Source organism: Amborella trichopoda, chromosome 9 (assembly GCF_054954075.1).
Source record: "Amborella trichopoda isolate Santa Cruz 75 chromosome 9, AtrichopodaSantaCruz75HAP2 v2.0, whole genome shotgun sequence".
Classification (NCBI taxonomy): Eukaryota; Viridiplantae; Streptophyta; class Magnoliopsida; order Amborellales; family Amborellaceae; genus Amborella; species Amborella trichopoda.
The window spans coordinates 22,871,391-22,896,522 of NC_142344.1; the positions used below are offsets into that span (position 1 = coordinate 22,871,391).

The 25,132-nt window shown below is 38.7% G+C and overlaps 1 protein-coding gene across 8 annotated transcripts in view; it reads left to right on the top strand.

Moving 5' to 3' along the window:
- Positions 1-1,232: 1,232 nt before the first annotated feature.
- The window catches only part of LOC18436476 (uncharacterized), a 108,034-nt gene continuing 84,134 nt past the window's right edge, over positions 1,233-25,132 (top strand). For 2 of the 8 annotated variants that reach the window (XM_088845825.1, XM_088845829.1), the window contains exons 1-4: positions 1,233-1,436; positions 2,472-2,660; positions 6,364-6,505; positions 11,163-11,314. In XM_088845825.1, coding sequence (XP_088701951.1) covers positions 2,541-2,660; positions 6,364-6,505; positions 11,163-11,314 — 414 coding nt within the window. In that variant the 5' untranslated portion in view covers positions 1,233-1,436; positions 2,472-2,540. The remainder of the gene's footprint in view (positions 1,437-2,471; positions 2,661-6,363; positions 6,506-11,162; positions 11,315-25,132) is intronic. The other 6 variants (XM_088845826.1, XM_088845830.1, XM_088845828.1 and 3 more) reach the window with 3 other exon arrangements.

Genomic DNA, 25,132 nt, shown 5'->3' on the forward strand with positions numbered 1-25,132 from the left:
TAGTGTATGCATACATGCGTGTGCCTCAAGATTGTGATGTACCTATCTATGCCTCTCTCTATCTCTCTCATTATCTTTTTGTTCAAGTGATTGCTTTTATGTTATTATTTCAAAAAATACAAACTTATCCTTTTTTTAATGTACTGGTGTGGTGGCAATATTAAATGGTTAGCTTTCAAACTTTTAAATATCTATTTCTCAAATAAATGATATATATTTGCTCTCTCATTTCCGACTTGAAGAATTATTCAAAGAAAAATGGGCAGATGACTTTCATACATTGTATATGTTTAAATTGCCTCATGCCCAAATGTCACCGATGCTTGAGTTTTCATACATTGTATATGTTTAAATTGCCTCATGCCCAAATGTCACCGATGCTTGAGATTTCATGTAACGTCTGTGTAGAGAGAGAGAGCATTAGATGCGGATGGACTTGATGACAATATTCTTCAATATTTATGTAAGTATTGTTATTTTTTGAATCTATTTATATTTTTGGTACTATGCTGGATGAATGGAATGAATGTTATTTAATTATAAAATATTTTTTAAAAATTGTATTGCGCACATTATATCAATGAAATACATAATGAACAATATTAAAGACAGTTTCTAGCTTTCCTATTGTGAAATTTTCAGCACAAAAGTTTATCATAAAGGGTTTCCGGCGCAGGGGTGATTCCCAAGAAGTCGGGAGCAAGGGTGATTCCAAAGACACTACAGTAAAAGTTTATCAAATACCAAGTTGATGGATTTCACATTTGAGGACTAAGAGTAAAAAAAAAAAGAATTCTTTTTATCATAATTGAACATTTTTATAGCATCTAACTCCAAAATAATAGCTCTAAGATAAAAAAAAAAAGGAAAAGATTGAAATTGAAAAACAGAGCACCTTGGTGAGGACCGTGGTCGCACGTACAAGAAATAAAACTCTAGATTGGGATACAACCTCAACAACAAAGCTACCCACTTAAAATAAACTTCACACGCATAAAAAGAATGTCCTCTCATTGGACATGGGCCGTCCAATTACAGGATGGTCAGATCCAGAAAGTCTTAAACTCGAGAGAGTACACGCACAAAATGGTCCCGCGGGTGGACGGTAATGCGAGGAAATAAATACAAAAGAAACGAGCCGCGAGGGTAAATAATGCAGGGGGGAATGCACGTTTTTTCCAGTAATTAGGAAAGCAATAGTGGGGAAGAGCTATGGTCCCTTTTTTTTCTTTAATTTTGTCAGTCAGGTTTGAAAGGCGAGTATTATTAATCTAGAGAGAAAGAGTGGGAGATAGAGAGAGAGAGAGAGGTGCGCTCATAGAGAGGGGAGGCGGGCCGTGAGATAAAAATTAGGGCAAATCAGTTTCACTCTTACAGTGATTCTCTCTTAAGACCTAGGGTTTTTCGTGTCTGCTCTGGTTCTTCACCTAAAGAAGGTTTGTTGTATTCTGTTCGATTTTGTGGGTGAGAGATTCTCTCCTGGTTGTTGGGGATGTTATTGTTGAATGTTTGTGGAATTAGAGGCGTATAATTCTTGTGTTATTATTTTGGCTTCACTGATCCCCGTTCCTAAATATTTTTTGTCAATACAGATACTTTTTTTTAAACAAGATTGATATTTGGTGTGAAATTAGTTTTTACTTTGAGTTTTAACTGTGTTTGTGACCTGGTGGAGATTAGTTTACAATACATTTATTACATTCATGTGCAGATTATGTACATGTTGGCAGCTTTTTGAGTTTGCTATAATTTGGTTGGTCTAATATTGTCATCCGTCATTCCTTGCTATCTCTGTTGGCTAAATTGAACTTTTTAATCACTCAGGAATGTGAATACTCAGTTGACTGTTTTGATCTTGTTTCGATTCTTCGCCTGTGTTCTTTTCTCCTTCAAGCATTGCAATTTTCTGAAAAATGTCGCACTTCAAAATCATTAATGCTTGCAGATGGCCCTGTACTGTATCTTTGAAACCAAGTGCGCTCCATGGTGACTTCATTACATTACCTTGTGACTTTTTTGTTTAAACTGTGGTGCTTCTGAAAATACTTGCTGACTTTTTTGTTTAAACTGTGCTGCTTCTCAAAATACTTGCCATTGAGACGTTACTAGCTGGAGCTTCTGACCTTAGGAATTGGGCTCGGGCTTGAGTGGTTAGCAGTTGTCGTCAAGCAATACTACATCTCAAGTTCAATTCCTATGACTGATACCATAAAAAAGAAGAAGAGTAAAACAATACCTGCTTGACCTTGGAAAATTTCATTTTTTCTTATTCTTTTTCTTTATTATTCTTCCTTTGAACTTGATTTAAATGTCATTTCTACGTAAATTTATCGGAATCCACAAGAATGAGTCGAATTTAGATGCAGAGGGACTATTTGAGAATATATGCATATTGATACATTGCAATTTTTTTTGGGTCAGGTTGATATATTTAATGTTATTGATTCAAGTGCTACTTGTCATTACAATAGCAGGGCTGCTGTTGGAAAATGTAAAATCAGCAAAGTGACTACCAGCACGCTGGATGGTTGACTGCCTCCATGGACTTAAATGCCTCTCCTGTTCCAGAAGACGATGAAGAGGAGCATATTTTTGAAGAGCAAGCTGAGGAAGATACTGTAGATGGACATGTAGAGACAGCTGTTGAGATTCTGCGCAGAGTATGTCTATTGATCCTTAAGCTTCTTTTATTGATTTTTTTTTTGTGAAGGAGTTTCCATCAAAGGCAACCAGATGATAGATACCTACTATTTCTTGTTTGGTTTCTTCTTTTATTTACGTCAAACTTACTCATAGGGAGCTGAATCTTAGAATATCTCTTGTTCCTTTTCTGTGCATACTTGAATATGAGATCCCCTATTCAGATTTTGATTGTTCCTTAGCTGGCATGTTCCAAGAATTATATCATATTTTTCCTGACTATGAAGAGGAAATGTCACATTTGTCCTCACTTTAAGATTTGAGCAAATACCTAGATCATAACTTAAGTTGGATTGTTAGCTAGGTTTGTTATTTCTGAGTGCCGCCTTCATCTGGAGACTATTGTCTTCCCCTGTTGCAGTATATACATGAGTACATAAAGTATACTCATGATGGGCTAACTCATAAATAAAATGGCGTTTTGAACTCAGCAGTAACGACATGGTAAGGCGCAAGCCATCGGGTCAAGTCTCTGATAAAGAGGCTTTCCACGGAGCTTCGGTCTTCAATTTTTTGCAGATGATAGAAATGGGAACCAACTGAATTGTCATAACATAAATAATAAGTTGTAATGTGTTAAAAGGTTCAGCTAGTTCACATCAAGGTTGCAACCATTACTTAACTCGTCAGAAAGGGCCTACTTGGAACGAAATCACCCAATCCAAATCAGTTTTTGGGGGAATTGGTCCAGTTCCCTTTATATATATGGAACCAGCCGTTCCCTGTAGGAACCAGCCGATTTCCATAAAATTTTTTATTTGTTATAAATTTTAATTTTTTATTTACTAAGGCCCTAATTTTTCATGTAAATTTTATATTTATTTTTGGTTTAATTTTTGTATTTTTCAAATTTTTATTATTTACTGGAGGCATCATATTTCCATGATGATGGTCCGACACCCACTAGGTGCCCATGTGGTATTTTGTAGTTCATCAGTGCCCAACTTTCCTCCAACCTCCCCAATGTGGGATAAATTTTTTAAAGTTTAAAACTTAAACTTTTGTAGGCTATGAGCATATACACCACTTAAAATATCTCTCTCTCTCTCTCTCACTCTCTCTCTCTCTCTCTCCCACCCCCCCCCCTCTCCCCCTCCCCCCCCCTTCTCCCCCCCTCCCTCCCTCCCTCCCTATTTTGTGGGCTCCATTTAGAATTGCGAAAAACAATCATACTACAAATAAAGATCTCTCTACTTTTATGGGCTTGATTTAAAATAACTGAAAATAATAATATTACAAATAAAAAGCTCAAGTAGATTTTAACATTTAAAGGAAGACCTTGCATAGGTAGGCATCTAGATACAAAAAGAAAGCAAGGAACATCAAATTAAAAGAATTTTATGTTGATTTCAAAACAATTTATAATAAAACCCACAAAATGAAGTCCTACCATGACAAGACTTTAATTTGGCATACCTTTTTATATTTTTTCTCTCTCTCCATCTATCTCACCCCCTCTTTCTCAATTAGGCAACAGATAGATCATGAATCCGTGGGTATGAGAGTGAGCTTTTATACAAATGGGAAATTGGCAGGTAAAGCTGAGACTTGATAGGGAGGGAGAAGATTATTTAGTTTGGTGTAAGAGAGAAATCTCAAGACCTTTTAGAGAAATGATATGGGTATGTGAAGTTTAGAGAAAAAATCTATACATAGAATTTGGTTTGGTGCGACTGAGAAAGGGTGTGTGAATATGTGGATATGAGGAGATCACGCAGAGCGTATGGGTGTGTGCTGTTGAGAGAGATAGAGAGGTCATCTAGAGAGAAAATGAGGATGGATGAAGGAGATCATTTAGGGAGAGAATTGAGGATGAGAGAGAGATCCTCTCAAGGAAAAGAATATGTGGGGATGAAAGAGAGATTGAAATGAGGGAGAATGTGGGGATGTGAGAGAGAGAGATCTCTCCGATTTTTTTTTTGTACATGATTTTTCCCCAACTCTAAACAACATATCCATAGCATGAGCGTGGATCAGATGATGATGTTGAGATGGATGAGTGGCAAGATAAAAAAAGATAGAATTTGAAATGAATACATATGAAGGAACTTAAGGATAACTCTAATAGGCGATAAGATGAGGAAAGGTACACTTAGGTGGTCTAATTGTATGCAACATCGACCTAGAACAATGCTAGTTAGAAGAAGTGATTTGGTTCGAGGGGAAGGCTCTAAAAGGACATGGGAATGCCCAAAAGGACATGAGTGGAAGTAATTAGAAAAAATATGGTGACTTATGGTCTGATTGAGGGTATTGACCTTAAAAAGAGTAGAATGACGGAACAAGATTCGTGTAGCCGACCCCAAATAGTTGGGATAAGGCTTAGATGATGATGATGATTGTGCCCCAACTCTATGCAAGAAAATTTGTATGCTAAATTAATGGAGAGCATGTGGGGCCTCCATTTTCAAGCGGATAATGAGAGAAAAACTAAATACGAAGGGAAATAAATGCGACACCTCTAGACAGATAAATTAAATATGACATCTCTGGAAAAATAAAACATCAATAAAAGTGCTAATGGAAATAAATAAATAATTTAATGAATTAATTTTCAGAAAATGGGGAAAATATGGAATGAGTAGGCAACAACCCCTATCTTTACAAGTGCAAGTGGCATTGGAGATTATAAAATACAAAAATAAAAAATTTGAATTGGAGAGATCCATTTAATTGTAATGAGTTGCATTTTAAACTTCATTTTGATTGTAAAGTTCATTTTGACTGTACAGTTCATTTTGACTGTAAAGTTCATTTTGACTATAAGATCGGATCCAGCCTATCCACTGATTTGGATTGCTGATCCACTTATCCGAAATTTTTTTTCTATAGGGCCAGCCGGGTCGCCGATCCAGGTTTTCAAACATTGGATGGAGGTAAAGGGGATAAAATTCTGGAACATAGAGGTGATATGAAACATCCTACAGTCTTTTTTGGGATATTTTCCTTATTAAAAAGCACTTCTTTTACATGACTCCTATTAAATGTACAATTTACAGAAAACTAAGATACCCATAGGTAATTACTCAATAAAGTAAAAACACAGACTATTTACAGAAAACTAAGATACCCTTGGGCAAAAACACGATAAATTTGTCAAACATAGAGACTAATAGTCAATTTACAGTACAACACTAGATAACCAGTGCAGGGCAATGATAACGTTGTTCAGAGCCCCCTGAACTGTTAGATGTGTCTTGAATCTGCCCCATTTTTTGTTTTTTTTGGTGAAAATAATTTTAATTGTAATAAAAATGACCCCAACAGGGTCTAGAGATTGGCTTAAGGATAGTGCTGAATAATGAACTAGCTACATGCAATGGCTTTTTAGAAAAACAATCAGATTTATATTGTATCACATTGTTCTGTTATGTCAATTGGTGGGCTAGTATTTAACTTGATTTATTGTAGTGGATCACTTTGATACATTTCATCTGATTTTCTTGGCTGCAAATGCTTGGGACCAATCCATCTGTTTTCTGTGAGGGAAGTCAAGGTTTCAAACCTTGCAATTTTCCCAAAAACATACCATGTGGACCTACCGAGTTTTTTACTTTTTAATTTTAGTATCTGTTCTGCTATAGGAAATCTTAAAAGTTATTTGATGTGGTATTATTATGATATCTCAATTCTAACTATCAATTTGGATTATGTATACTTTAGGAACGAGAAGAGAGGCGTCAACGTAGGAAAAGAGAAAATCAAAGTGAGGAGCCAAAGCGGCCAGCACAAATACCAAAGTACAATCCTGTTCCTCAACAAAGAAATCCTAGATCACATGATAGAGCCCAGCAACTACCTACTGGTGAGTATTTCTTTTGGGTATCCCCTTATACAGATAACATGAACTTTTAGCGCTCTACTTTTAAGATGAATTAGGTGTATCATTAGGGAGTCAAATTTGAGAACGTACTTCTGTCTTCTGCGATATGAAGATTACTTCGTCAGGCCCATTTGGTATATCTTATTGAGGTCAGGGCTACTCAGTGATTTTATAACATTCACTGACCCCCTGTAAATGGTTGTGACGATGTTTGTCGACTAACATTCCCTAAGTGATGCAATTTTGTGATGCTCATATTCTGATGCTATCATAAGACTACTTTTTATCTTGTCTATTGGTAAGCCCAGGTGTTGATCTTATATTTGGAGGCAAATAATTTCAAATGGCTGGACTGCAGGGTGGAACCCCTACTACTGCAAGAACTGTTGTTGGATAGAATATTCAGAGAATAACTTGTCTAGAGCAAGGAGTTATAATTTGGATTTTTTTTGGGTAAACTGATAGTATACATTATGAATTTCCTCTTCATTGTTTTGGCAAGTATTATAATTGGGATTTTCATGACCTGGGTTCCCATGACAATACCATAGGGTTGATGACTCTAAACATCTGGCGGATCAAACATCACACTCAAAAAAGTTGTCTACTGTATTCACGTAACTGGTTATAAATATCCTGAAAGGATTGTGTTTAGGCCTCTTGGCATTTTGGTTATCCTGATGGTTTGGATCATCTACGGATCTCTTCGTTTGTTTATAATATTAAAGTTGTTGCGATAGACCCCCTCATTTGATTCATTGGTGGTTTTTCTGATCCTGGTCCTGCTAAAAAGCACCATTCCTTTCTTTAATATTTATTTTATGTTTTATCATTTTATCTGATAAATTTGTTGCTGTGTCCTGTATCTGGGAAAGAATGGGGGCGAGGAAGGATGTTGTATGGTAGCTGTCTGTTAAAATATATGAGAGAAGAAGTTTCTCTGTTGATGCTTGAGTCATTGTCAGAGACGTGGCAAAACATGCTTGCTTCGTTACAGAGGGTAGACATACTGTTTCGGTCATGCGACTTGTACTCTTCCCAACTGTACCATGTAAATGAATAAAGAAGCATCTCTTCAATTTGGATGTGTTTGATGTGGAGGATTTCATGATTCAGGTGTTGGGAACAATCCCAAGTTTATCAAATTCATTTGTTTGCATTTTTCTGATTTTTTTAGAGATAGTTTAATGGTTGCTTCACTGAATCAGGCAATCAAATATGGTAAGTGCTAACCAGAAAGGAGATGGTGAGATAGCATCTCACATCCCACTCATATACGCAACATAAAGAATACATATAAAATCAAGCAATAGAGATTTTTGTGCACCACTCTCAGCCACCCCAACCTGCAACCCTGCCAAAAAAAAAAAAAAAACCTCCCCAGCAACTGGTCTGCGTCCTCATTTCCCTCTTTGTGGATTTGAGAGACTGAGACCTAATCTTTGGAATAATTCGACTGCTGTTATCTATCTCTCAATGTGCCCTTCTAATCTCATTTAGGCTATCCCCATCCTCCAGTAAGCAAAGCGCAAAGACCTGTCCAATCTAATGCCAGCGAGCAGCTTGTTGGCCTCTGCTTTAGTTGAGTCATATACCCCTAAAGGAGCAGAGATGATAGCTCTGTTACCCTCAAGATAAATGGGCCTACCTACCTTAGCCAGGCCAAGGTTTCCTAGTGTTATAGCTGAAATTTACACTTTTGTCTAAAATTTGTCAGAGTTGGCCATTTCTCTAGAAATTTTTGTATGCCATAATGAAATTTGCAACCTTATTGTAAGCTATGTTGAATATAGATTCTTCGTTTATGTGTCATACTAAAAAAATATTGATTTTGAGGTTGGGGCTTGTCAGTTAATTCAACACTACTAGAATATCAGTCATAAAAATCAGCATTACAGAATGAGAGATGGTTTAAAGAAGAAATAAGAAAATATGAAAGCACCAGTTGAGACTTCATAGACTTAAGACTATGATTTTTAATCCAATGTGAAATCTATTAGCTAAAAAATCCATTGCAGCTATTATCATCTATTTCTTTTGTTGCACTAGGTTGTACTCCTACTGTAGTTAATAAAATTTCACCTTTCTCTGGATAAACAACTCATTGCGTCTCAACGGTCACTGAATCATTGATCTGTTCTAATTTTACTTTGTGATATTTGTCTGAAAAATAATGTGGTAGTAGGGAGAGAGGACAGAACCAGGGGTTCCCTCGAACTGACTGTAGAGATCTAGGTTGTCGATCGCCTCTTTCACTAAATCTTCAGTCATCCTTGTTTGTAAAGTCGTGTTTACTGTCATGTTGAAGTTGACCTTGGAAAGAGGGAAGGGATCCACTTAAGAGGGTCATTAAAAAGTAGGCTCTCCCTTTCTTTTAGTTTATGGCCAAACCTTGAAGGGAAGGATCATGCCACTCATTTAATAAATAAGAGATGAAAATATTGTATGTATAGTAGTACTGCTGGAGACATTGTTTCAAACTGGATGCCTCCCAAATCTGATATAAATCCTTTTTACTATGTCGGTTTCCATTTGTAAAACCATTGACCTCTTGAATATCAAAATCATACTGCAATTTCATAATCAAGCTGACGTACCGTTCAGCTTCTCTCACCTGTGGAGGAAGGCCAGCCAGATTGCTGACTCCCTTGCTAAGGAGGGGGAAGCTAGGACCCACACGTGGCGAGCAAGACCGGGAAGCATAAGACATTGTTATGAACCTCTTTCTCTCTCCTCCTACTTTTTTTCTCTCTGCCCATCTGTTCCCCTTCCTCCTCTTTCTTCTTATTTTTTGGTAACCATTAGACTATACAACTGTTTCTTCTTTGCATGATGATCAGTCCCCAATTTTTTGTTTATGCGGCTTCTAAATACCCCATTGTTTTTATCATCATTATGATATAGAGCACCCAACATGTGGATTTCCCATTTCTTGGATACTAAACGATTAATACAATCAAGTATTTCCTTCAAATGAAGAACTGAAATTACAAAGAAAACCATGTAAACAATTCATTTAACCTAAGCGGCCCAGAGGGCCACCAAAATTAAGGGGCCAAGGAGGCATCCATTGGCCATGTGCCCAAGGCCCCTGCCTGTGTCTAGGCCGCCAGGCGGGTGCATAAGTTGGGTGCCTCGACATGTTGAACAGAGGGTCCCCATTAATCTATGTAAAAACAGCCCTAATGTCTTTCCTTTTCTAATTTGAACCTAGTTGACTTTGTAACATGTGGATGTCTAAACAGTTGTGTAAAAGGGATCTAATTAATCTATTCAAGGATGGTATTATACTTTGACTTTAAAAATGTGGGTGCATTGACCCGTGTAAAAGGGTTCCCCATTAAACATGTGGGTGCACTGACACGGTGAGTGTACGAGTGCCAATCTCCATTAAATTTGAGGGGAGGGAGTGAGGGAGGGTGAGTACTCGTTTAATGTAAATTGAAGGAGATGTGGTATTCTTAAGTAAAAATAATGAGTGGACGGTGACTGTAAAGGTGTCCGTCTCCTGTGTTAATTGTGACAGAGTGTGTGTGTAAAGGTGTCAAAACTACTGCATTAAATGTGAGGGAGAGAGAGAGATGGTTTTTCTGTTGGCCAAAGGCTAAAACAGCCCTTGTGTATTAAAGAAAATGGCTTCTTTGAAAACATGTCCCCATTCTTCTGGTCATCGTATTCTGCCCCTCCACTTTGCTGGGCTAGGATTACCCAATGAACTGCCATAAACTTTGAAGTAGCTATGAGTGGGGGAGTCAATTGGCATTGAGACATCTCTTATGAGCTGATCAGTTAGCCATTGCTCCTGAATTGATTAGAAAATCCTGGGGTTTCACTCCCAAAAAACTAATTAGTCTCTCTTCCAAAAAATGACCTCATCAGTTATCCTCTCGTATACTGTGCTATGTATGATGTGTCCTACAACCTGAAAAAGTCCTAGCATTGCACTCTCTCCATGGATCCCAAAACTGAATTAGTCCTGATTGAGGAAGTCTTAATCCAATACATCCGGAAAAAAAGTTCGGAAGAAATTCCATATAAATGCAGGTGATCTCGTGTTTTCTCAGCATCCCAGCACATGTATCAGGGAGCTTGAAGCCTTGATAATGAGGGTGCTCACACATTAGGGCTTTGTCCAATGTGGCCAACTACCCTCAAGCGAGAGCTGTTGGTCATGCCGGCTGAGCCATAACATCAGGATCCTGTAGGAATGTGTGAAAATATCTTAGGGAGAAAATGTCGCCTCTATCATGAGCCCAAATAAGCCTATATGAATTGTTAAGAGGCATGGGGTATGAAGACTTACTAATATCTCACATACTTCCTTTTGTGAACTGGGAATTTAAATATAAAATGACCAAAATCCTCCTATTTTAAATTTTAAAAGCTGAAAAATCTATAATTTCTCAGAACCGATAACCTTTCCTAACTGAATAAAGATGGGTCCACCAAGGATATTGGTTTGAAGGGGATTGCTGTAGCATAGTTGTTTAAATAGAAAACATGACAGTTTGTACATGTTGAATTTTGCAAAATTTAAATTTTAGCTTTGAATTGCTTCTGTTGTGTGTAATCAAATCAATTTCATACAAATATTTGACTGTACTTGTCCGCAAGTCAAATGATTTTATTTAATTGTTAGGTTGGTTGGATTGCCCCAACTCTGGAAAGCGTATTGTCGCCATTATCCCTTCTAAAGTTCCACTTGGTGAGTCCTTCAATGATTTTATTGCACCTGGAAGAAGATATTCTTGGAAACAAGTGCTTCGCCAACAAAAGGTGCTAGGAAATGAAGTAAGTATAGGACTAGAAATGTTACCTGTTTATTCATCTGATACGCCTCAATGTTTCTTTGGGTTCTAAATGATGTGTTGGCCTTTTGTGATGCATTACTTGAGAAAAACTTGTTTCATGATTTTTCCTCAGATTTGGGATATGTGAATGCATTCCCATCTGATATCTAGATTTCCAGTTAGATGCTTATTGTAATAATGTTCCATGGCTGCAACCAATAAGAAGGTTTTCCAAGATTTATGTGTTTCATGCCAATGAATACCCCATGAATTTGGCAGTTATTAGTTGTATATTTCCTGGCGTTCTAAATAAAATTAGGACTCTCTTGTTTCATGGTTTTTCCTTGGATTTGGGATATTTGAATGTATTCCCATCTCTTATCTAGATTTCTAGTTAGATGCATAGTATAATAATGTTACATGGCTACAACCAATAAGAAGGTTTTCCAAGTTTCATGTGTTTCATGCCAATGAATACCCCATGAATTTGGCAGTTATTAGTTGTATATTTTCTGGTGTTCTAAATAAAATCACGATTCTCCAAATATTTGGTGTTGGAAAAAGGGGTTTGGTTTGATTGTAAATGTAAACAAGATGAAGAAGATTTCCAAAGCTTGGGTTTGTGGTGATGTAATTAATGGCCTGCTATTTTATATGTTTTGAAATTGGATGTGGCGGTTTGTGTGTTTATGGGGAATGCGGTGATGTGATTAATGGCCTGCTGTTTTATATGTTTTGAAATTGGACGTGGCGGTTTGTGTGTTTATGGGGAATGCGGTGATGTGATTAATGGCCTGCTGTTTTATATGTTTTGAAATTGGATGTGGCAATTTGTGTATTTATGGGGAATGCCTTGATAGTGATATGCAGTTTATCTTGGATGACCTATGCTTTGGGTGATGCATGCTTTCAATTGATGGTTTTTTTTTTTTTTTGAATTGATGCTTTGATGGTCTCTTTTTCTTCTTCACTTAATGTAAATGCAAACTAGCATTATTGTCGAAGCTGAGCATGTATCCATCTAATTGGGTTACTAAACTAACAGATTCAAGGAGATTTATTAATGATAAAACTTAATTGGGCCTTTGAATGCTTCCCTCTTCAGAGATGTGGTGACAATATTATTAATAGTTAACAGAGTGCAAAAGAAACAGCAAGATAAGAAGATGAGGTGTCACCATAAAATTGGAACATAAAAAGAAATAACTAAAGCCTTTAGATGAGTCCCCTCCCTTGTGAGCCTGTCTATAACCTTTTTCTCCTTCAAAGAGTATGGGAGAAAGAAATGATGTTCTTCACACTTAACCCTCATATTTCCTCATGATTGGGGCAATCCTCATAGTCCCAGTGATTCCTTACGGACCCATCCAATAACACCAAGGCTACCATCCTTGATTTCCTAGAACCAAGGGCCGCTGGTAACAATTTGGTTCATGGCCGGTCATGTTCACACCTCTGCCATGGTTGCATCAGTGACTCCCAAGTGCCCTTCAGTGGCATGTCCTCCAATACAAATCTTTGAGAATGCCTCCAACACCTGCCAATCCTGGGTTTCCTTGAGAATTTCCATTAAAATTGAGTTTGGAATGCCTCTCAGTTGGTCTATGAGGTGGTACCACCCTCTCTGCTTGGTCGACATAGAGTTTGCCTCATTGTTCGCTGATCTTATGACATGTTGAAATGTCATTGGTCACTCATGTGATATTGCGGTAGATGATCCTCTAGTAAGGGCTCGTCGAGGACAACCAAGTGAAACAAATGAGACATGGTGGGTCTATAGAGCTTCGTGATCATCATGAATAGGGTCCTTAGGAATGGTTTGGCTGCATGCGGGTCGTGTGCATTTAGTAGAATTGCCTACTCACTAGAAATGCGTCATGGAAACAGACACGTGGAATCCATGTTGACATGCATGTGTAGAAATTTTCAATAGATTTGTCTGGGAGAATAGTTAACTTGTATTAATGACGTGTTATATTGTTGTTGTAAAACACCACTGAAGGTGTATGAAAAGGCATCCCACAGATTGGGTGCTTAGGTATAGGATGCATACAAAATTGTGGAGAACCTCCATTAGGACTCGTGACAAGTCAAGAAGAAAGAGGGTACAATGGCCATAAACCAAAAAATGGGAAGAAGAAAGAGGGTACAGTGGCCATAAACGAAAAAAATGGGGGTGTATCCTAAGCTAAGTTGGCTGCTATGGAGGCTGGGTAGGATTCCCACAAGCAATGTCCTCTTTTGTGAGGGCATCAACAACAAAGTTGGCCTCCCTCCAAATGTGATGAAACAAGACTCATGAGGCTGGTAGATATGGAAAATGTGGTAAAAAATGGGTTATAGTCTCCATTTGTAGGGGGCAAGTTTGGAGGCCCAAAATATCAAGTTTTGAGAATTTCCTTATGTTGTTTCAAAATGTGCTCGTGTGTGCGTGTTGAATGACTCGATGGCTCGGATAAAACCAGCGGTCAGAGGCACAAAATTAAAACAACAATCTTTTGTTGCTTAAAATAAAGCATGTACAAAGTGGGGACGTTCGCTCCTGGGTCCAGTATAACTGGCCCTCATAGACCTCCAGTTTATAGAATACTGTGGATGCCCTTGGTCTTTAGGATGGGCGTACTGAACTTGGCGAGGGCAACCCTCAAGCTGGCCGGAGAACCTCGCTTCCCTGAGCAACCAGATTGTACTGAAGATCTGCATAACCATCACCCACTCTGAGGCTAGGGAGCAAAAGTAAAAGGTTATGAAGTTTGGATTTGTTTGGGGGGCCTGTTTGACAACTGAAAGCTGGTTGTATTTCGAACCGGGAAGTTCATTCTCCCGAGAAGCTAGATGGTCTTTCTCCTTGTAGTGTAAAATATTGTGTTTGGTAACTTTTCTAGAATTTAGAGGGAGCTGGGAAACCTGTGTTTGGTACATAGTTTCAAAAAGCGCTAGGCGGCCCCCAGGCGGCCATGGGTGTCCAGGCCGCTCAGCGCTTAGGCGGCCGCCTAGAACCTAGGCGGTCCAGTTTAAATAAAAAATAAGGCCATAATCCTAGTTAAAAAAAAGTGATAGAAGTCGAGAAGAGCATTTTGATAATCCATATGACCATAATCCATATTTTTCATGCAATGCTAAAACAATAAAACCATACAAGCATACATTGATAGTTTGATGCACTGTAGAATGTATACACAAAACTTAGTTAGTAGAACTAGAAACTAGAAAGTAAAAACTAAAAATAAGAAAAAAAAAATATACAGAAATTAAGAAAATATACAGTCTAGGACACAACAGTCAGCACTCAACAGAACAGTCAACACTCAACACCAAGTGTCTTCAGTCATCATCATCATCATCTTCAGAAGGAATAGGGTCTGCTTCATTATATGCATCAGAATCGAGGCCATCATCATCAGAGTCATCTCCCTCTTCAATATAACGCTCGTCCTTCTCTGTTTCTTCTGAGTTTGCCTCTTCCTCCTCTTCTTCTACCTCCCTCTTATTAGTATGTGCAGATGAGGCCCTAGGAGTCTTGGTTGCTCTACCCTTTTGTATCTTTTTGTGCTTCACTGAATTCAAATATTGTATAATTTCTTCCTTGGTAGCCTCAAGAACATTTTTACAGAGGGCAATATCCTCCTTAATACTAGCAAGGTGTTTTTTAAACCAGTAAATACCCCCATTAGTATCCTTTTCACAATAATTAAATTTAATACGATTTTTGTTATTCGGATTCGGGTTATAACCATACTTCCAACTCGGATCACCACTTCTAAAAGAACCTGAAGAAGATATTTCCGTGAACAAGGTTCATTTTCATCATTTTCTGGTTCTTTTAAATTCAGAAGTTGTCTAATCTCATCTCGAATAGCTTCAGGAACCTTTTTACAAGAAGCATCATTCCCTTTAATATCAGCAAGGTGTTTCTTTTTGAGAAAAGGTAACATTGTATTTCTGAGGAGAGATGTTTATATGGATATGAGAGTCCAATGTCGCCTACTGACTCGGTAAAAAATGCGTTAGCCTGTCATGTACAAAAAAGCAGCTTATAGGAATCGCCCGATTACAAGGACTTACATGAAGCTTTCAAAAAATAAAGCAGAGCTGGAAGGTGCCCAAATACAAGGTGTTTATGCTATGTGCTTGTGGTCTTGAGCAAAAAGGAGTCGGACCCGGCTTGATCTTCTGCTTGGATTCTAGCTCCCTCTTTCGCTAAGAGATTTGTGAACTCGTTGGATGTCCTCCATACATGCTTCCATGAGATGCCCATAGCCCTGCAAATGTGATCAATTTCGTCAAAAATTGAGGTTAAGTGCCACAGTGGAGAAGCCGCCCTACTTGCCCAGGAGGGAACATTTAGTGAGTCTCCTTCCACTATCAGCTTTGAGCCCCAAGAATGGTTAAAACTTTTGGGCCCAGTAAGAGGGCTAAGGCTTCAGCGTCGTGGGACTCCTTGAGACCGAGATGCTCAGAATAGGTTAAGAGGACGTTACAATGATGGTCTCTGAAGAGCCCCCCAGCCCCTGCCGGGCCAGGATTCCCAAAGGAGCAACCATCAAAATTCAGCTTGATGCTGCCAGTTGGTGATGAAGGATATTTTTCCATTGACCAAGGAAAAAGCTCCCCGGTATGCCCAAGAAAACCTTATGGTTATAGGCCAAGAAAGTGGCCAAAGAGGTTACCGTTTGTAGGAGTGCTGAAGTGTGGAGTTTTAATCCTTGAAAGATTCCGATATCCCTTTCCACCCAGATTGTCCGCATGGTTGCAGTTATGGTAGCCTTTTATAAGATTCTTCCAGCCTTCGGCCAATATGAATCTAGATCGTAAGAGATCAAGGCCTTGACTGTAGGGGGGGTGACCCATTTTATACCAAAGAGTTGTAACACTAGCCTCCAAAGTTCGTATGTAAAGTCGCAAAGGATGAATAGATGGGGATTTGATTCCTTCTCACAAAGGCACAAAGCACATCTATTGGGGATTGGGATCCCTCTGTTTTGGAGGTGGTCCACTGTGAGAGCTCTTTGGGAGCTGGCGAGGCAGTCGAAAGTTTGAACCTTGGGTGGGGCAATGGTGGACCAAACTTTCGACAATACCGAAGTTGGATTCACCGGAAGAGTGGGGGGCTGAATTAGGCTCTCATAAAAAGAGGCTACTGAGAATATATCTGAGGGGGCTAGAGTCTAGACTATAGCATCTCTTCCTCCTATAGGAATGAAACAAGAGTGTTGAGCTGTTGAGAGGAATTGAAAGTGAATGATTCTTGAATCGGGTAATACCCCCATTGATATCTTTTCACAAAAATGACACCTTATACAATTTTTATCATTTGGTTTTGGGTTATAACTATACTTCCAACCCGGATCACTTCTTCTAGAAGTAGCAGAAATAGATCTATTCAAATGACAAGGATTTTATGCTTGTTTTTGTTTTACAAAACTCATATATTACTTAATCTCCTCTTTGATAGCTTCAAGCGTAGTTTTACAAGGGGCAACATCCCCCTTAATACCTGCAAGATGCTTCTCAAACCGGTTTATTCCCCCTTTCGTATCTTTTTCACAAAAATTGCATCTAATGCAATTTTTGTCATTTGGATTCGGGTGATATCCATATTTCCAACCCGGATCTCCACTTCGACTAGATCTTGAGGAAGGCATCTCAAAATAAAACAAGCAATCTAAAAAATAAATTTTTCCACTTACTTTGATTGGTTGAACTCCAAACTCCCACCTCTGAGATGTTTTCTTGTGCTAAAATAATAAAAACACCCTCTAATAGGATTATGAAACTCTAAAACTAAATCAAATCTACATGGGTGATGTTTGGATCCGTTTTCTGTAACTTGGAGAAGCACTTCGATCCAATGAAAGTCACAAAAATTTAGTTTTCTTGAGGTTTCTTTCTCTTTAAAATGGGTTCTTGTGGGTTTAGGTTTGAAATGAACTTAAAACCCATCCTTCAAATCCTTTATATTTTTTTTAAAAAATCAATACAACTAAAAAAAAAAAAAAATTTCTGCCCCAAGGCGGAGCTTAGGCCTTGGGTGCCCACCTGGGTTTCGTACCTGCTAGGCGGCTGCCCAAGGACTGCCACCCAGTTTTTTCGCCTAGGCTTGGACGATACGCCCAGGCCTTCTGGATCGCCTAGGCGTTGGGTGGTTCGCTGTTTTGAACACTGGTTTTGTACCGCCAGATAGTTATCAACTTGCGGACCAGCTAATTAATTGGTTTAATCTGGAAAGATTTTTTATTGGTGGTAGTATTAATTATTGAATGAGATACTATTCAGATCATCGGCAATAGATTAGGTATCATGTTGGGCAGTTTTCCTAAGCATTGATTTTCTTCTTCTACATGTTAAGAAAATGACAATCATCATTTGTTGGGGAAAAATTATGGATTCCTCAAATCTTGGATCAGTGTGTAACAATTCTTTTATCTTCGTTCATCAGGTTTACATAGAGACACATGAGGTAATTGAAATGGAACACAATATTTCCCTGGTAGGATTTAAAAAAAATCGATATTTTTAAAAAAAAGTAAATTGATTAACATATCCTTCTAAAACCAGATGAATTAGTATTGAAGGAGCAAGTAACAAAGGATTTGGTAAAGGTAGTAGCCTTGCAAGAGAAAATTATTAAAGAAAGTAACAACTTTGCAATTAGTGGATTCTACACCATTGTCCAATACCTCAGTCTAGTGATCCTTTGAGGTTCTACATTATGGTTTTCCACGAGTATTACTGCTTGTGTCCATGAGATGCAAACTCAAAAATCTGATTCACTATATAATTGAAGAAGGCAAAATAATTGCCAGCCATGTACTCAATTGTAACGTCATGCTATTCAATTTTATTATCACAAAATTTAGCCTAATTCATTCATAAGTGAATTCTCATAAAATTGGGAAAAACAGATTAAAATTTTAACATGTAAAACACAATAAAATATTTGTATTGGCGGTAGTAATTAACCGGTTTAGTCCATAAAGAATTTTTATTAGCGGTGGTATTATTTATTGAATGAGAAACTATTTAGATTATCCACAATAGATCATGGATCTTGTTGGGTTGTTTTCCCAAGCATTCATCTTCTTGTTCTACATGTTAAGAAAATGACAATCACCATATGTTGGGGCAAATATATGGATTTCTCAAATCCTGGATCAGCGTGTGAAATTTCTTTTATCTTGGTTTATCAGGTTTACATTCAGACACATAAGGTAATGGAAATGGAGCACAATATTTCAATGTTAGAGTGTCAATATTCAATATACAAAAAAGAAAGAAAGAAAGAAATAATTAACATTCCCTTCTACAACCACATGAATTAGAATTGAACCAGCAAGTAACAGAGGATTTGGTATAGGCAACCTTACGAAGAGAAAATGATCAAAGAAAGTAACCAACTTTCCAATATATATGTCTCGAATTTTGTGGATTCTACACCATTGTTAGATACCTCAGTCTAGTGATCCTTTGAGGTTCTACATTATAGATTTCCATGAGGCTTGTGTCCACGATACAAAATTAAAAAATCTTATTCACTGTTTAATTGAAGAGGGCCAAAATAATTGCAAGATATGTACTTAATTGTAACGTCATGCTTTCCCATAAATTCAATTTCATTGTCATAAAATTTAGCCTAATTCCTTTAGCCAGTATCCCCATTTACTACATGTCAAAGTTTCAAATCCCGATCTCAGTAATTCAAAAATTGGAAAAACTCATGAGAGATTTGCGATGGTCTGGGGTTGATGACACTAAGAAAATTTATTTAGTGGCTTGGGATACTGTCTGTACTCCCAAGTTTTTCGGTGGTCTAGGAATTAAAATTTTTAGAATCATGAACCGAGCCCATTTAGGCAAGTGGTGGTGGAACTTCTCTTCCCCCCACCCCCTACTTTGGAATGAAGTTGTTCAAGCAAAATATGGGATGAATGGCACTGACTGGTTGCCTAGATCCCCTTCACACAGATACTCAGGAGCCTGGAAAAGCATGTCCTCCACTAGATCTGAGTTCATAACCAGAACTCGATTCCAGCTAGGGCAATGGCATGAGAATTAAGTTTTGGACTGATACCTGGATAGGATCTTCTCCACTGTCCTTAACCTTCCCCGCTCTTTTCCGTATTGCTCACGACCCAATGGCTCTTATCACCAACTGTGCATCATTCACTGGCTCCACCCTGGTCTGGACACCAATATTTAGACGAAACCTAAGTGAGCAAGAATCCACCACCTGTATCTCCCTCATTCAAACCTTAGAGAGCTGCTTCAATACTTTGTCTAGATCAGATTCTTTGATTTGGCCCCCATCCCCCTCAGGAACCTTGTCAGTAACTTCTTGCTGCACCTCCCTGTTACCCAACCCGATCCGCATTCCCCTCATTAACCTAACTTGGTCAGTACCTATACCTCACAAAGTTCAGGCCTTGATTTGGGTTCTCTTACATGGCAAAACCTTCATCCTTGATCAACTCAAAAAGAGGGGCTTTGCATTCCGTAATCAATGCATTATGTGCCTCCAAGAAGAGACTATTCCTCACCTCTTTCTTCACTGTGAAGTGGCTCAGTGCCTCTGGCCTTCCTTTCTTAACCTATTGGGCCTTCAATGGGTCACCCCAACTAATTTGACCCAATTCTTCGAAACCTACTTCTCACCTCCCTTTTCCAAAAATGGTAAGAGACTGTGGCAACTTGCTGTGCCCAGTCTCTTTTGGAGTCTTTGGCTAGAAAGAAACTCCAGAACCTTTAGAGGGGTACAAAAAACTTTAGAGGCAGTTTTTGACTCTATAACTACACTTATTGCCTTTTGGGCCAAATCCCTACCCATCTTTTCTAATTTGCCCATTTCTCATTTTCTTAATAACTGGGACTGTCTTTTGTTTCTTGCAGCCCAAACAAACAGACCAACACCATGGTGGTCCCCCCTCCCATAGGTTTCCTTAAGCTGAATGCAGATGGTTCCTCCTTAGGAAACCCTGGCCCCTTGGGCATAGGCGGAACAACTTCTGATTCTAATTTGACCATCTGGACCTTCTCAGAATACATTGGCCACCATGATTCTAGTTTCACAGAGGCAATGGCCCTTTTGGTTGGCCTAACATGGTTATTCGAGCTTGCACCAGCAGCACAAGGCATCATAGTGGAATTGGACTCTTTTAATACAGTATGCGGTGCCACACAGACACACCAGCCTCCCTGGAGGCTCTCAGCTATTTTTGAGCATATCGATTTCTTATGTAATTCCCTTCGTTAGGTGTCCTTCACCTATATCTATAGAGGGGCAAATTCAGAAGTTGATCGACTAGCCAGGGTAGGTGCAATTCGTGGCCTGTAAGCAATCATCTGGACGTGAGCTCGGTAAGTCTGCTGTCCTTCTCAGAAAGCTACCGAACTTGAAGTCTTTCTCTACTTTATATCTTCTCTCTCCTCTCTGCCCTCTTCTCATTCTCACCTCTTTACTCTCCTTTATCTTTCTCGTCCCCCTCTTCTCTAGCTTTGCTTCTTCAGTTGAATTCAGGAGGAAAAGAAAAAAAAAAACAAGCAGGAAGGTTTTTTCATGTTGGACTAGGTTGTGGCCTTTTCTGCCTGCAGGTCCCCTGTCCCTGTATCTTATGTAGCGCTCTCGCTACAAAGTCACTTCTTACCATGGTTGAATTTTTGCGTTGAGTCTGGCTTCTACTAGCCGCAATTTTGGCCTCCTCAACTGTTCAACGTTGGCTTAGTCTACTCAGTTGGGAAACCCTTAACAAGGCAAGTAACTCTTCACCTATAGCCCCTCAAACCCATTTCTCTCTCTTTCACCCTCTCTCTCCAACCAACCCACAAAACCTCCTCTTCTCTAACCCTACCACAACGCTTCATATCCCTGTATACACGTGTTCTTCACCCTCTCTCTCTCTCTCTTTTGCCTCCTCTTGATTTCTGTCGCCTTCTTTTTGAGAACACTCTCTGAACTTTATTTCCTTTTGCTCCCCTTCTCCTTCTTCCTCCTCTCGTTTCTTTCTTTCTACTCTTTGTTAGCTAACCAGAGATTGCTCTTTACAGCATACTCTCTCTTCTCCCCTCCTCTACTATCCTCCTCTCTCCCTTCTTCTCTTACATGAAGTCCGATGATTGCTTACTGCAATCAAGGCTATGTCACCCCATCGTATTCCTCCAAGCTCTTCACTCTCTCCTCTCTTTCTCCATAACTTTGTATCCTACTGGTGGCCGTCTTCAGACTATACCGAGTGGCTTATGGTAGTTTTTCTCCCTCGACGGCCACCTCTGCAGTGTGGTGGTTTTATAGGGCCAGTTCTAGATAGTTACGAAACAAAGGTGAAGGGCTATTGTGGGGTAAAACCTTATTGAAAGCCTCTCACCATTAGCTGGAGCCCCTTTTTGAGGACCATTATATTTCTGTTTATTCTCAATCTTTCACCTTCACTCTGCATGTTGAATGACTCGATAGCCCGGATAAAAACCGGTAACCGAACATAATTAAAATGAAAGTCTTTTATTGCTTGAAATAAAGCAAGTACGAAGTGGGGATGTTCGCTCCAAGGTCCGGTATAACTGGCCGTCTTAGAGCTCTGATTTATAGAACACTGGGGATGCCCCTACTCTTTAGGATGGGCGACGGTATTGAACTTGGCAGGGGTGACCCTTAAGCCAGTTGAAGAACCTCGCTTCCCAGAGCATCTAGAGTATACTTAAGACCTGCCTAACCCTCGCCCATAAGGCTAGGGACCAGAAGTGAAAGGTTATGATGTTTGAAGTTTTTGGAAGTTTGAGGTTTTTTGTGGGAATTATTATTATTACTATTTTTTTTTAATTTTGGACTTCCAAGGAGTTAGGTCTAGGAGTGACAAGTTCTTGAGAAGTTTTGGGTTCTTTTGGGACTTGAAGGGTATTTTAGGGATTTTGAAAAGATATGAGGGAAAATTGGGTAGTATGGGAGAGGCTTAGGGACAATTTGGAGAAAATGTATACTTTCTCTCTCTTAGGTTGGCTCTTAATCTTAATTGTCCAACCCTTTAGAATGTTAATAGGGTTTTTTATGGACATGGGAAAATATGGGTGGCATATCAAAATTGGGTGGGTAGAAAATAAAAAATAAAGGAGGGTGGAATATTTTAAAAGTAAATTCGGGCTAGGGCTGAAAATGACCAAAAAGGATGCCTAAACCTTGGAATTTTCAATGACTTGCCATTGAGGGGGTTTCCTTCATCCACCAACAAAGCCCATCAATTCGAACCATTTTTCTATTATTTGGACCCAAATTTGTTTCGCAAAATTCTGGAACACATTGACTGTGATCATTTTGCAACAAATTTGAGAGAAAATTGTACATGATTCGTCAAGTTTCGCTCATTTTGAGTTTTGGTTTTCCATTTTCGGCAAAAATTGCGTACTCATTTCTACACCTCGTGATTGCGCTCAAATTTGGCCGCTATTTGACGATCAAACGGTATATTCTTGTACAAGACTCCAAGGGCAATGTTTATCGAAAAATTCTGCTCAAGGTGATACTCAATTGGAGAGATATGACTCTTTTATTTTAACTATTTCTGGCAACTGTGGTCTCATAAATTTTGGTTAACTTTTAATTTGCCCCTATAATTGACTTTTGATCTTGAATTGCCATACATGGGTGCGTTCATGTTTGAGTTAGGTAGCTCCTTGCGAAATTTTGGCTTGAATTGCTGTACGAATTGTGAGATCTTGTTTTAAGAGTGAGCGGGGGTCATGGGAGATGATACACATTACTTGTTGCAAACCCCCAACTTTTTGGCTCGATTAGACCTTGATCCGAGTAGAGAAACCCATTGACCGATACATGGATCAAAAGCCCATGTAGCAAGGAGCACCATAGTAAAATTTAGGCTCGTTTGGATATAGGAATTGGGAGATATGGTCCCTGAATTTTTGCAAAAAATTTCATTGGTGGCAGTAAGTCCATGAAGATGATGAACCACATACATATATGGTATGTTCTTCTTTTCTCTGTGGTTTTCCTGTGGTGCACTAAAGATGGTGCCTGAAAAGGCACTTCTGGACATTAACTCTGGCTGAAATTTTTACCAATGGATTTTCTCGTCCTCACCTCGTTTTCTTTAAAATTTGAAGCTCTTTGGCCACTTATTTCTTGGGTTCCTTTTGTAAAGTTGGACCGATTTAGGTGGACCCTACCTATGGTTCAAGATGTTCAAGAGGCCATTTGTCCTCCTTCCCAAATCGGATTGGGCTCAATTTGGACTGTAGCCTTCTTATACTGATACCTTCCACCCATAAAGTTATAGGGGCATTTATATTTGTGTATCTTGAGGATGCTTTGTAAATTGGCTTTAGATCAATATTGTGAAAGGGACTGTTGGACTGTTGAGATTTTCCTAGACCATATCTAGGTCATCCAGCCTCGGATTGGCCGGGATTTTGGAGGGTAGCCTTGGGATACATTAGATTAAAGATTGAATTGTCAGATTACCTGTTTGTTCTAGTTTGACCAGATTTTGAGTGTGCCTCCTTTTGGATTGTCTGACTGCTAATTTTGGCACAATTGGGCTTAGATCTTTCTCATTTTTTGCAGGGAACTTTCTTTCATCATATTAAGGGGATTGTTCACCTTTTTATTTATTATGAGATTGCTTTTTACCCATTATTGCCATTTCCAGTGGTTCCGTCAGTATTTTGGTAGTATTTGCATTGGGAATTTATTTGGTTGGACCATGGTTATTGGGAGTGCCCCCACAGCTTGGAGCTCTTGCTCTCGAATCCAGCTTCCGCGTTCCATGACCAAGAACTCGACCGAAACCCGATTTATTTATTTCAAGATCTCACTCCCATTTATAGGGTACTCGATCGTATAAGCAAAGAATCTCATTCCCACCATCTCACAATGCACAATCTTGAAATTGTAGATCCTTTCCCGAATAAATAAGATCCTCGATCCTCGAATTTTAGGGGCGCGATTCTTGTGTTCCTAGAACTCTATCATTTATTTCAAAGACAATAAATATTTTGTAATTTTGAATAAAAATAGTTTACCAATTTATTACTTCTTAGAAGAAATTTCTTAAATAAATTGAACTTTTATAATAAAATAAGTGTAGTTTAAGCAAATTTTTCATGTTGCATTCCAACCCAAAATGCTGGTAATGCACTTCCCAAATTTCTTCCAAATGTAGCCAAACAATAACAATACATTCCTAGGTTGCATCAAGGTGCTACCCAAACAACAACATTCCATTTTTAGGTAATATATTACTCCAGTAATGTATTACGCTTGTAATTTATTTTATGGACAATATATTTCTTGGTACCTAAACTATCAATGTGACGCTCATATGCATATCATGTATGAGATTTTGAACAATACTAACATAAAACGTTTCAAAAATATAATTGTGTAAAGCATTGAAGGAATTATTTCATACAAGATTAATGAAATTTGATTAATCCATGGACATCTAGGGTTAGCGCTATGGGCCATTGCTACATATGACAATGAGTTCTTGAATAAACCAGAACGAGATCCCGTTTATATGGAACGGGTTGTTGTGCCTAGTGGGAACACGAATCCATGTGTAATGGGGTTGGGTTCTTAGTACAAGGGTAGTTCTCTGGTGGGAGCGCGGACCAATCATGCTAGGAACACGATCTGTCCTTGAATGGAGTTCAATCCTTTCCAAATAGGAACGTGATCAACTTCAAATGGAATCTAGTTCCTATTCCGGATGGGAGCGCAATCCTATTGCATATGAAAACACGATCCTATTGTATATGGACCGTGTCCCCATTAAGTTAGGATCTAGATCCCGTTGTGTTGGGCACACTCTCCGTC